The sequence below is a fragment of the Heliangelus exortis genome, chromosome 4 (assembly GCF_036169615.1).
Source record: "Heliangelus exortis chromosome 4, bHelExo1.hap1, whole genome shotgun sequence".
NCBI classification, from domain to species: domain Eukaryota; kingdom Metazoa; phylum Chordata; class Aves; order Apodiformes; family Trochilidae; genus Heliangelus; species Heliangelus exortis.
In genome coordinates this window covers 29,437,491-29,451,485 of record NC_092425.1, presented here as the reverse complement: position 1 = coordinate 29,451,485, position 13,995 = coordinate 29,437,491, and the positions used below count along the sequence as shown (strand labels likewise).

The 13,995-nt window shown below is 37.1% G+C and overlaps 1 protein-coding gene across 1 annotated transcript in view; it reads left to right on the top strand.

Moving 5' to 3' along the window:
• The window catches only part of GRXCR1 (glutaredoxin and cysteine rich domain containing 1), a 78,048-nt gene that overhangs the window by 58,613 nt on the left and 5,440 nt on the right, over positions 1-13,995 (top strand). The window contains exon 6 of the mRNA XM_071743638.1: positions 8,823-9,062. Within this exon, the coding sequence (XP_071599739.1) occupies positions 8,823-9,062 (240 nt within the window). The remainder of the gene's footprint in view (positions 1-8,822; positions 9,063-13,995) is intronic.

The following is a 13,995-nucleotide window of genomic DNA, read 5'->3' as shown; positions in this document are numbered from 1 at the left end:
GTACTGGCAGTGGAAGTTTCAGAGTTACTGGAGCCCTGGTGTCCACAGGCCATCTGTAAAAAGATTAACTGTGGGACCATTTTTCTGGCTCTAACATTTTATTGCTATTTGCTTTTTTCTTCGAACATTGTATTTTCCTTGGTGTCTTTATAAGGCTGAAGAGAGGGAGGGGGAGGAAGACTGAATTACAGAGATCTCTGCAATAATGAAAGGGTTTTGAATAATGAAAAAAAAAAAAAAGGAATAAAGTCAATTATGTAAGAAATAGCCATGATTTGTTTCTCACTGCCCTTACTGGATTATCTGAGAAATATATTTCCACCGCTTTTTAAGAACAGTGTAACAGTGTTTTATTAATTAACTCTGTTATTATATTTCACTTATAAGCAACATTTTAGGCTGTGATAAACTATAAAGAGATATAAAAAGAGATATAAAGATATAAAGTTAAGAGATATAAAAATAGTGCTTGGTGAAGGGTGTGTAATTTGAAGCCTTTTCTCAGCTCACCAGGATTAAGTTTGAAGGCTTTACAGGGAAACTGAAAAAGGGACCTTTTGATAAATCTCGGATATTTTTTTGTTTCTAGGACAATATTTTGGTCATTATTAGTCCTTGCTGTAACAATGTCTCATTCTCCAGAAACAGATGAAATTTTCTGCTTCTTCAAAAAAGGGATATGAGAGACAATACTTTGCTGAGGTGTGGTTTAATTGTCAAAATTCTTGCATTTTATCAGCTATATGCATTTATATGTATGATTTTATGCATTACTATGCTGGCTATGCAGCTTAAGACACTTCAGAGATCAAAAATACCCTACCATTTCTTTTAAGTCATTATATTTCTTTTGGGAAGAAAAAGAAAGATGAGCTCTACTAATATGATGAAGACTCTAAGGCATAGAAGACAGATACACTCAACTAGTGTAGACAGCTCAGCTGTAACCTGTCTCAGCCTACCCCCCATGGGCCAGAATATCACAAGTAGCTTCATTGATGTTACAGGATGGTCTTGGTACAACTTGTCTGGTTTCAAGCCTCCTCTCTTGTATACAAGATTAGTTCAAAAAACTGCATGATGTGAGAGGTGGCTGTTGGACTTCACTTTTTCAAGCAGTGTCTCATGCTAACTGCTGAGGATAAAACTATCAGTAGCAACAACTGAAAGTAATTTTCTTCCCCTTCATTCTTTGGGGGCAGTGTCCTTGAACAACAAAGAAATGCTTCTCCTTTCCTATGTAACATTTCCAAAGGTCTTTCCAGAGACTGTCACCTTTCTTTCTCTGGGAAGAATTTCTGGAACGTGTTGAATTGTTAAATATGAAGAGAGAGAAATAAAGAGCAAGGAAGGAAAAGAAAGGATTACATCACAGTATTGTTTCTTCATGTGAGAATTGCAAACTAGGGTAGAATTACTCATAGGATTATCTTTCCTTCTGATTTTCAAAGGTTTCATTTATTCTTATCACATGCAGAATGGCATAAATGAACTAATAAGAAAATACCGATAAGCTTTCCAATGCTTGATAAATAAAATCCAATTAGTCATGGACAGATATGGATCTTTTTTTGACTAAATTGAACATGGTAGTAAACTTTGCCCTGGCTGACTTCCACAGCATCACTGTGCCTTTTTGAACAGGAGTTGGCTTTTTCTCCCGGACTCAGTGCCACACATGCAGCAGGTACTTTGTCTTCAGAAAATCTACATAAGGGTCTATCAGTGACCATGAATCTTAGGGAGATAACCTGTTCTCTTATCTGAGCTCGGGTCACCTGAGAGGAGGCTGTCACCTGGTTGCATGGGTGTGTGCTGGATGACCAGTAACGAGGACACTGGGAGCTGAGCTCAGTTGTCATCTTTGAACCTTCTGAACCTGCCGGTCGTGGAAGCGTTACAGAGATCGGGGACAGGCAGGGTCATGCCCTGCACTCCTTTGCTCTGCTAAAAATTGTAAGTATTTTTTCTGCTTTGAAATGAAAATCCTTTGACATTCCCTACACGTTGGTGTGTGCCAGAAGATATGAGAGAAAGCCTGCTGTAGAAAATAAGGTACGATGTTATGTTGTATTATTTGAAGTGCAGAAAGAGCGACAATGCACATATATATGGCAAAGCCCTCCTTTTGCTTTCTTAGTCAAGTGATATTTGTGTAAAGTGGCTTTGAATTCTTTAAGATGAAAAAAACAATAATCATATAGTAGGCAATATTTTTATTACTTTTGTTATTTTCATCTGACATCCCCGAAGTTGATATACAGCTTGAAAGGTACAAATGAATAACAAATATGTTATTCATATACATATACGAATTTATACATATACATACATATACATATTCGTACACCTATGTCTTAGGTGTAATGACATACTATTTCTATTTTATGCTGCAGTTCAACAATTTTGAGGATTCCAAACTTAAGGAGGTAAAACTGTTATTTTACAGTCAGCATTATGTGGTGGATGCATAGGTAATAGAGACAACAATTGCCTAGAAGTTAGAACATCAGAGGACTCAGGTTCTTGATGGATCACAGCCCTTCTCTATAACTGTGACCAGCTCCTCAGAGCTAAAACTGATACAGGAAAAAAAAGAGTTGTTTCATGTCCTGTGCTGGAATGCCCAGTCAGGCAGAGGACCCTAACAGCTTTTGGAAATGGATATATTCCTAGGGTTGCTGTTTGGGAAGCAGGTGAGTGCCAGAATACAGGCAAGCACAAGGAACAGAAGTATTTGTGCTGTTTTAAAATCCGAAAGAAACAGTGACCTGACCACTTTCCCTGGGAAAGCAAAACAAGTGTCTGTATTTGGGGCTGTTCCAAGGTCTGGCTGCCTTGTTCAGGAGCGCAGCTCTGGATGTCTGCTCTTGTAAACTGGTACAGACAGACCTCCCCAGCTTGCTGATTGATGGCTATGAGGATGATAACTGGTGATATCATTCTATTGTCCCAATAGGGTCACAGACTCCAAGTCCTACAGCTGTGGAACCTGTAATTGCAAAAACTGGGTAAGAAAAAGTGTAGTGTTTTTTAAGCAGTGTGTTTAGCAGGTCAGTACCTGCTTTGACCTGAGTATATGACCTACACACTGTTGCAGAAATTCAGTCTTAATTCTACAGAGCTTTACTAAGATGCATGGTTTTCTAAATTTAATGAAGTTCAGGTTCTGAGTTTTCCCCGACATTGATACAGTGTGAGGTCCTTGAAGACAGTGTAAACAGGATTGCAGACTTAACGTAGTAAAGCACTTAAGAGAGTGCTTAACTTTACATTTAAGTGCACATTGTTCTTTGCTGCGTGAGAGTTCATGGAAGGCTGAAACTGCAAACAGAGAAGTGAAAGGGAATGTGATTTCATACCAAGAGGACATTCTGTGGCTGGGGACCGCTTGCAGTGCCTCCTGTGTGTGTAAATAGATCTTACCTGCCAAAGAAAAATATTTTTATTTGGTCGAAGAGGTCTGTTTTCTGAAAGATGTCTTCCGGCCAGTGAATCAGTTCTTCCTGAAAAATTCCATTAAACCCTTCCTTTAAAGCAGGCAGCAAACAATGACAGTCAGAAGGGACTCATTCCCTGCTCACTTAGCATTGTATTATCTTGTGAGGGCAAGTATTGTAATTTCCACAAGAACACAGACCTTCAGTCCCCAGCCATCTCATTCAAAGAATGTTGCATATTTTCATCTAAACAGGGACATAGCAAAAAGTATGCTTTTTGTTAAATGCTTTACATTTTGGAAAACATGCATGCTCTAAAGAAGTGTCACATAGAAAAAACCTGAAAGTTTTTGTTGGTAGCTTTTCACTTAAAAAAATTCTTTCAGAAAGTATTAATTACATTTAGCAAATATTTTGAAAGCCTTTTGAAGCTCAAATGCTAGTAAAAGCTTTTCAGTGTTGCAGAAATTAAATATTTGAATTGATTTTTTTCTTTTTGTGCAGAACTTATTCAACAAGAATGCTATTAGAGTTCTCTTCTGTGTGGAAAATAAAACCAAAATGTACCAAACAGACCGTGATCAGAAAATTATTGTTAGATCCTAATTCTTCTTGCCATGCAGTTACTGGTGGCTCTAAGTTATTCAAGCTCTAAGTTATTAAGTATCACTAGAGGCATAAGCAACTTTAAAGCTTCTGAGCTTCTGGATATGCAAGCACGCATAAAAAAAAAATTAAATATGTGCACATACACATATACATATGTATATAAATACATATATACTCATTCTTTCTTGTTCAGAATTTTCTTCAGAGCATGAATGCTGCATATACTCACTGAAGCATCTCTGGTGCAGGTTTGCAATGTGCTCTAGATTCTTGCCTCCACCACATTAGTGGACAGCAGATCCTTCTGCCAATCTGATGGTATCTCATGATAAAGCCAGGGGGTGCATATTTTAGTAGCACACTATGAGGTGTTGAAAGATGATATTCTGAGACAGCGAAGGGCATATCAGCCATTGATTTAGGTCACAGAAGCAATTCAGCACTGCATGAATAACATTAGCTGAATGTTATAGCTAAACACAGTAAAAACCTTTAAAAATTTCATAGGTGATATAGGTTGGCATTAACATTTCAACTCATTATACCAGCCCATTAATCTTAACAGAAAAAAGATTCCACTTTTGCTAGAATACAGCTGCTTATATAATACAAAAAGCAGAACAAGGTTTGTGTTGGTTTTTTTTTAATTGCACTTGTTCTTGGAAACAAGCATAGGAAAAAGATAAGTGTTTTAAAAAAGGTAAGTGTGAATTTGTGTGTGACACCACTATTGAAATAAGTTACAGATGGATATGAATGTAAATAGCTATTATTTTCACCCCAACAAGATTAAACCCACATTTATACCTTCGCTTCAGAAGTAGGACAGAAAAAATATCCCATGACTATTTTTGTAGTTTTGCTGTATAGCTTTTGTTTGCAACCAAAGTAAAATGAGGCCAACACAATAAATATTCCTCTTTCTGCTGGGTTTCTCTGTTTACTTGCTTACAGACATGGTCATATGCAGAGGTTTTCAAAAAGATAATGTTACCATTTTGATGAGCAATTACTCTATGCCTCAAGGTCCAGGAGTGGTGTGGACCCGTTCCTCTGCTCTGAATATGGGCAGCTCTTAGCTGTGCTGCAAAAATACCCACTTTATGAGTTTTGGTTGAAGGATAAAGAGCCATTCTATGTGAGTCTGCCATCAAAGCAGACATGAAAATGTCATAAAAGATATTAAAGTAAACCTATTGCCTTGGGAAAGCAATTCATGAAATATATGCTGAAGAAATACCTAGTATTATTATTCAGTAATTAATTCTATAAATTCCCTTTACAAATAGGAGTGTGAATAGTGTTTGCTCAGAGTGGAGGGCATTAGTTTTTTTTTAATCTATTTTTAATTATTTCTTTATTTTCAGCCCCTTTTCCAACCCCTGCATCCTTCTCTTTTGTTGCTCACCTGCTTGCTGTATTAAGCCTTCTCTTTTCCCCCAGCAATTCCTTCCTCAGTTCTCTGCTCTCTCTTGATGCTAAGCTGATGTATCAAGCCTCATGGGATAACATCCTTCGTGCTCTTTGTAGAAAACTTGCTCAGTTAATAATTACATTTATTTGCAGCTATGTCAAGTGGCTGCTGGTGAGACAGCAGAGGTGTTGATTTCTCTTAGTTGTGCAATGAAGTGTAACTAACTCCTCAGCTGCTAAAGCCCTGATACACCTGGTGGAGCCGTGTGGGAAAAGAATGAGTCAGGAGCAAAAAAAATCTTTTGTCTCCTTGGTTTTTTTTTCTTGTTTTGGGTTGGTTTTTTTTTTGTTTGTTTGTTTTTTGGTTTTTTTGAGGGTTTATGAGGTTTTTTGTGTGTACTGCTTATTTGAAGTTCCCAAGCAAAATGCAAGCTCTTCAGGCTGATGCAGTAAAACATCTCATTTGGGAGATGACAACACTGTGCTGTCAAAGTAAAACCTGTAAATGACATTGAGGATTGTTATGAAAACAACTTTTTTCCCTCTGAAACACAAAAGTTTTCACCTCAGGCCAAATTTTTTCCATAAACTTCAGGTTTTAATGAGAATCCTACTTAAGGGATGTGAAAGAAAATGGTCAATGTCAGTTGCTCCAGGTCTTTTGCTTTGCTCATCTGTCCAACATCTACCTCGTGATTAAAGTTTTGTAATGCACGTTAACTGTAGAATCACCTTCTCTTTAAATTCGGCTTATTTTTTGTGCATTTGCAAGTTACATTAGATTATTCTAATTCAAAGCTTTTTACACAAACTTGTAAAGTTAATTTTCTAAAATGTCTGTATTAATTTGTTCACACTGTTTGCCATTTATTATTGTTTTGCCACAGTTCCAACCTATGAGGTAAAGCACAGTGTTCAGTTTTTGGTTGACTGACTTCAAGAGTGTATTCTAAATATCACAGGTTGTACTCATTGATTTGGGTAGCAAAATAGGAATTTGCATAGATTTTCAGCAGGAAAAACATATAAACCTCTCTAACTGTCTTGACTTCTATTTTTAACTTCCAGCATTGTTTAACACAGGGATGGTTTTCACTGGTATGATAAAGTCCTGCCAAAGACAAGTTCTGTGTGTTTGTAGCACAGAAAACAAGGTATTTATTAAAAGTTCCATAAGGAATTATTTACTCAATGCCTTTGATACATCTGCACAAGGAAAACAAGGATATTTATTCACTACCACATTAGGAAAAAATAAAGGCACAGACATGAGTGATTCTGCATACACACCTCCCACTTGATATCTTTACAGATCACTTTACAACTTTCCATTTTTCCGTGTCTTCAGCTGCTTATTTGTATGCTGTAGGGACAGCACAGTCCTGATGCTTCACTAGATAATGACTGTCTGTTGCTATGCTGCCAGTGCTGGTGTCCAGGAACAAAGAGCATTAGAGATTAGAGCTATGTATGAACAAGAATTTTCATCCTACTTAATGGTTTTCCTCTTCAAAATGTATTTTCATCTAAAGAGGAGAAAACATGTAGTGAAATTATCTTTTGAAGGAATTTTTTCAAGAAATCCTTTTGGTTACTTCTAAAAAAGATGAACACCTCTTCCTTCCAGCAACCTGTGCATGGTTAGTAAAATATTTGACAGTGCTTATATAAAGTACTTATGAGTAGAGAACAAGATAATCCTCTCATGTGTGAAAATATGCTGGAGAAGAGTAAATGCTGCAGTAACGACATAAAAGATTTTCAGCCTAGAGAACATGTTGGAGAAGAGTAGCCCACTTTCTGTAACCTTTGTTCCTGAAATTGAATTTCTGGCATCTGTTCAGAGAGAAATAAATACCAACCTATGACAATGTGCTTCCTTCCCAGAACAGGAGACAGACAACTGATAAATTACATATGTTTGCAATTACATGTCCAGTGATCTATAAATGAAAAGTTTTTTCCTGAGACCTCTTCACATATCAAACCTTGTAAACAGCTTTCACAGCAGAATATGCTTTTTGCAATGAATATTTTTTGCATTTACATAGCAAGATAAATCGTTATTTGGCAAAATCTGCCATAACATCTACCCAACTTTACAACTTTTTTTTTTTACAGTTATTACATGAGATAGTTAAAAAAATTATGTGTTTGCCCCTTATGTGTTTGTCCAGGTTAATTTTCTATAGATTAGTGGAGTATATTACAGGTGTATTTGCCTATTATTTTCTAACAAGTTATTCTACTTCTGAAATAATGCTGAAGTGAGTAAATATAATTTGCTCAATACAAATAGATAAATGAAAAAGCTTGGAAATGCCTTATCCCCTTTAAAAAAACCAAACAGGGATATTAGTAGTTTATCTGAACATAATGTCTTTGTTTAAAGCAACAATTCTCAGGCTTTTTGAAAAAGTACAACCCTCTTGGACAAACTAATCCCTGTAGTATTTATTGTCCATAACTGTTTTCATCCCAGAAGAGAAAGATGTTGCATAAGCCTTTATGTTTGAAGGAGTAATAAATTGTAAAGTCTGAATTGCAGTTTGAAACTTATTACAGCCAAGGAAATTGCCTCCCTAGCCACAGTGGGCTTTAAAAAATTGTCAGGCATGGATCCCCAGTAAAAATTAGGGATATATCCTTAATATCCTCTGCAGTCATGATCTAGTTCAGCATGGAGACACCTGAAGTATTCTGTGAGTGTTGGCTCACAAATGTGATGAAGTTTATCTGAGGTTCTTGTCTGTTCTGAAAGGAGGATGTCAACAAGAACTGAGCTGGCAAGTTTAGACTTAGCCAGGGAAATTAATACCAAACTGTGTTTGTGCAAACAGAAGTCACTGTTATAATGGAGCCAGACATCTCTAAACCCAGTGGTGTCAGGGACTCCTACATTCACATCACTATTGCAGCCTCGAAGAAATGTTTTAATAGCTGAGAGGGGATTAACCCATAACATCATATTTCGCTGCTTGGGGAAGGCAGGGTAACTGCATACAACAGCAAAAGAGTTATGACTTACTCACATTTGGAAGTCTTCCAGAATCTAAAATAAATTTATTTCTTGAAACTATTTGGCTTGATTCACCATGCCCAAAGCTTTCCAAGAAACATAAATTGCACCTTCCGTAGATAAACATCTTAAATTACCTTAAACTGTTGATTGCAAGAACTTAATTCTTCCTCTCCATCTTCACATTTGAAAATAGTACAATGTAGTTTTTTGTTTTCAGGATGCTTATTTTTGTTTAAATAATATTTTTAATGGAAGTGCTCAATACTTGGAAACTATTGATACTTCGTTTAAAGTAATTGCAACTTTTTTTTTTTTTTTTCCACTTTTTTTTCCCCCAGGTATCAACAATGCCAGAATTTGGGCGCATAGTAATTTATACCACCAGCCTTCGTGTGGTGAGAACCACTTTTGAAAGATGCGAACTTGTTAGAAAGATCTTTCAAAACCACAGAGTTAAATTTGAGGAAAAAAACATTGCCCTGAACAGTGATTATGGAAAAGAACTAGATGAAAGATGCAGGAGAGTCTGTGAAGTTCCCTCACTCCCTGTTGTGTTTATCGATGGCCATTACCTTGGGGTAAGTAAAGCACAAGCCTGTTTCATTCTGCAGTCAGGAAGAACAGATGAAAATCCTGATGAATGAGAAGCAGTTTTTTTAGAAAATTGTTTACAGTGCTGGAATGATGGGAACAATCAAAGGCAGAGATCACTTTGTGGGATGTGCAGCACTGACAGTGGTAGGTTTGATCTGAAGATGCAAAAGATAATTGGGGAGAGGCTATAAAGAGGGTAGTAAGATGCAGTAAAACAATCTAAGGTATCCCAGGTTTCTTAAAAAATAACATATTTTTGTAGTTGAAACCATGACAATCTAGAGAAATTGATTATTTTTTTTTTTTTAAACCACAGGGGAACCTATGCATATGAGTTACCCAGGGAGGTGAACACACATAGCATAAATTTGTCATTTAGCAATATCTGTGAAACTAACAGCTTAGGGTGTCAGACAATTACTTTTATATGTTGTAGTCTGTATCACGCATATGCAATCAACTGATCATCATTTTAAGTGTAAAATTCATAATACTTAATTTTAGAAAATCCTAACAGTAAGAGAAAAACAGCCCAACTCTGCCCTGTTGAAAGACATAAACACCAAATTGAAAGTTATAATCCAAATTTGTACTCTGGTACTCTAAGTCTAAAAGCCTGTTGATATTTGAAATCATGTTTTCATTAAGGACAACCTGTACTTTTGAAATGTATTTCTCAGAAACTGAAAAAAAAATCATTTCAAAAGAAAATTATTCTGGAAAGTGGTACACAGAAAACAGCTTGAGAATTCAGAGAAGGTATTTGTCTCAAGCAGAAAGGAACTAGCAACTAGCACCAACAGTGAGGCTGTGATTTGTGAAGGCAAACTATATTTAAACACAGCAGGATTATTGTGTTTGTATTGCTTAACACTTTCATTTTCACAAAAGATTTAAGTATTGAAATAAAATGCAATCAACAATCAGGGTTTAATTGGTATTAGGCCTGTATAAACATTAAAAGATCCTTTCTACCCTTTCTCCCCACCCATTTTCCAGCTCTCAGTGTTCTCTGCTCGAGGTGAACTTCCCCAAGCACTCTAACAAATGCATTTTCTGGCCCAGGGTTTACCAGACCATTGCACCAACTCCAAAGTCACCTCTGTGTAGAATATTAGCAGAGAGTGAATTTGACTTCATAGTACAGAATCATTTTATCAAAAACCTGGGCTGGAGATTTCTCCAGCCAGCAAGGAACAGAAGTCCTTGGTTCAAAAGCAACTTAAGATTTAACAGGATTCAAACTAAAATTTGCTCACCTGATTATCATATTGTAAATAAAATAGTGAGTTATGACTGAGCTCAAGAAAATCTCAGTCCATGTGTGTGATTAATTTGTCAAAATAATTGAGTTAAAATACTGGAATGGATTGAATAAGTTATTTGCTCAGCTCTGTGAGGCCTGGTTATAGTCATGTTGGTGTGATGGATGGCCCATTATTTCACTGCTGGTTTTTTTTTTTTTCATTTTTCCAAGATCATGGGAAACTTTTAACAGAGGGCCAACAAGCAATACAATCTCTTTAAAACTATTCAAGCATTGCACAAGATGTTTTGGCGAAGTATAGAAAGCAAGACAAGTAAGTTAGGAAGCTAGTTACCTGTGGGAGAGACAAATCTAGATGTCCAGCTGCCTTCTGATAGGTACTCAGCAGGTTTTACATCATGTAGGTAAAAAAATGAAGAAAGAATTTGATCTTCTGGTCTACAGACACTTTTTACAGCATGGCAACTCCATTGACATTGTTTAACACAAGGGAAAAAAATACTGGTCTACAAAAAACCCACACAACAAAATCACAATTAGGGGTGCTTTCTTTCCACTTTATATTTTATTTTAAAATTTTTTTAAATTATTATTATTACTTTGATGAGGCACACAGTGGTGAAATAGAACAGACTGGCTCCAGGAGAGGATTAAAGTTATACCACATAGCAGCAATATTATTTGTGGAAAATCGGCTTTGCAAGCATGGAGAGGTTCAGGAGATGATTGTTCTGTTCATGGGGAGCATCATGTCCAGCCCAGAGGGTGGCATCCCTTTGCTCTGCCACCATGGGTGCCCTCACCTGTGCTCACAGACAAGGTTTCTGCCCTCCACTAATGACTGTCAAACTACAGCAGCACTCTCTAATGGGGTTTAGTTGAGATGAACCAGGATGGGAAAACCAAGAGCCAAGGGGAGTGCCAAGGCTGGCAGGGCCATGGGACAGTCTCAGGGTGAACGAGTCATTTGCTCTGGCAAGGGACCTTTGTCCACACACTCTGCTAGGTAAACGTGGCAAACTCCCCAAATTTATTGTAGCTTTTATTTCTTTGCCCTAATATGGCTTCATAAGGGAGGCTGGAATTCATATTTCTCAGAAAAGAAATAAGAAGGAAGGGGTGCAATTCACGCGTGGAGAAGGTCTGGACACAGGTAATCACCTCCCAGCTCTGGCAGTGCCTGGGGGTTTGGCACCTTAGGACAAGGCAACAATTGCTCCAAAGGCAGTGAGCTGGCTGGAACCTGAACTGGGCTTGTGAGTCATTAAAATGTGATTGAGAACTAATTACAGAATTTGGTCTCTTGCTAACAATGGACATTTCCATAATGCCTTTTATGACAATTATCTTCTGCTATGCAAATACAACAGAGAAATCAAGGAGCCTGCTCTGTCAGTAAATTAATCATGCAATATTTTCTCTCTCTCTTTTTCTGCCTCTTTTAAAAATTTTGAATATTTATTTCCTGGAAAATCCATCCCTGAAGAAGACTGCATGTAGCAATACAAAGGAGAATCTGTATAATGACAGGCACCTTTCCATGAGTTAGAAAGAGAAAAAAAATTCAACCTCTAATTAAAATATGAACAGTTTTGAAAGAGAACAACATTATTTTTAGTGAGAGAAATGTAACAAAGGCAGCAGAAGACAGCATATGTGCATCTGATAAAGTATATGCTCTCTGAGCTGTTCAGGAGCAGGGACAAGGTTGTGAGAGCACTGCAGGCTGTGCTGATAAATCTTCACAGTGCTGTGGAATTTATCACTGCCTGCACAGGAGGAACAAAACAAAACAGTGACTGGGGCAGAAGCAATAGAAAAATCATATTAAGCCCCTGTCAAGCAAAGTCCTGTGTGCTGCAGTACAGCAGGTTTTTTAATCTTCTCATTTATTCAAGATTGAATTATTGTATTTCTTGACACACACTGTCTAAATATCAGTGGGTCAGGAAATTGCAGGTTCTTTCTGCAGCATGCTCTTTACCAGCTGATCTAATCCCTCCTTTTCACCTGTGGCTGTCTCCATCTGAAATGGAATTATGCCATCTGCTGGGATACCAAAGAAAAAGAACAATGACTTTCAGAAACCAGAGAGAAAAAAAAAAAAAAAAAGAAAAAAAAGAAAAAAAAAAAGACCTACTCTGCTGGGAAAAGACTGCACATTAAAAAGTGCCAGCTTTAGTAAATATGTTAGCTCACCTCATACTAGTTTTAAGATGCATTTATTTTATTTTTCACTTTAAATATGTACATCAATGCAGTACTCATGCACTGTATAAACCTGCTTGAATCTTTTTCATATATATGAATCTAACTTTTTTTTTTAATGTAAAAAAACTGTTTCCTATTTAATTTTCCCAGCTGTGTTGAATCCACAATGGCATGAGATATATGGTAAAATTGTTTTATTTGACTTGTTGGTTATGGTTATTTCCTAAGAAAGCTAAGGCTACTTTTGTAATTGAGTTTTAGAAAATATCCATGCAATTTTTTTTTGTTATGCAAGCGATAACAGTTCCCTTTTTTCTGCTTTCCAGTGCTATATGTGATTAGTAGCTCTCAGTTACCCCCATGTTTTGTTAATCACTTTCTCCTGGCATTCACTGGATGGGGTGGATATGAAAAGCTCTGTGGCAGTAAAACTGTGATGCAATCACTGTGTTGAGTCTCTTTGCATATTCCTGCTTACTTCTTCCATTTTGCAGCTTAACATTTCAGGAACAGCAGGATATAATTTCTCTGATATCTCTTTGCATGGCAATCTTTCAGCTTTTTTCATATAAATTCCAACATTTCTTGTGCTGGTACTAGGCTGCAGTGTCAATTTTTGGAGTTTATGGGCAGATTTCCAGGCATTTTGTCATACTCCACGTGTCTTCTGCCAAGGGGCACCTCGTGTGAGAGATACAGGGCTGTAGGGCCAAAAGTACGTGAACTTTGAGCAAAGGCAGAGGTATATACAGCCAGCCAGCCTCTTTGCTAAGCCACACTGAAAAAACATGACATGTCCAGTAAGGGTAAAGAGTTGGATTGCATTCTGCTGCTTTAGCAACAGACCTCTCCCCTAAACTTAAAACTTTTTTCTATGGAGATGAAGGAGGTGACATCCACACAGCAAATGTGTCAACAGGAGAGATGTTGCAGTGCCATGCTAGATTTTCTCTGTATAGAAAGAAAAGTGATGAAAAAAGGCTGCTTCCCCAGATCAGTAGGTGTTCTACACAGCCAGATGAAGAGCCATTCATCTGCACATATTCCTCATGAAGAATTACATTTTGAAACAGTAATGTGCTACACCCAAAGTAGGTGAGCACTAGACTGGCTTAAGGACAGTAAAGAGCTGGGGAAATAGGAGATTTAATGGACCTTGGGTTTACCCTAGGTCTGCAATTAATGGGACTTTGTCTGAAATATGATGCTAATTTCTACACGCTCTCAAGAGAGAAAATTGGGAAAATATTTTGAAGAATAAAAATGGTCTCAAAATCCTGCTGAGTGATTTAGCCAAGTCTATGGCATTTCCTTGCCAAAAGAAAGCCAAAGACCTGACTGCAGCCCTGAGCTTATACACCATGGTAGAGAACTACTGAAGTTAGTGGATAAAGGATTTATGGATTGATTGTAGAATTTTACCCATAAACAAGGCTGAA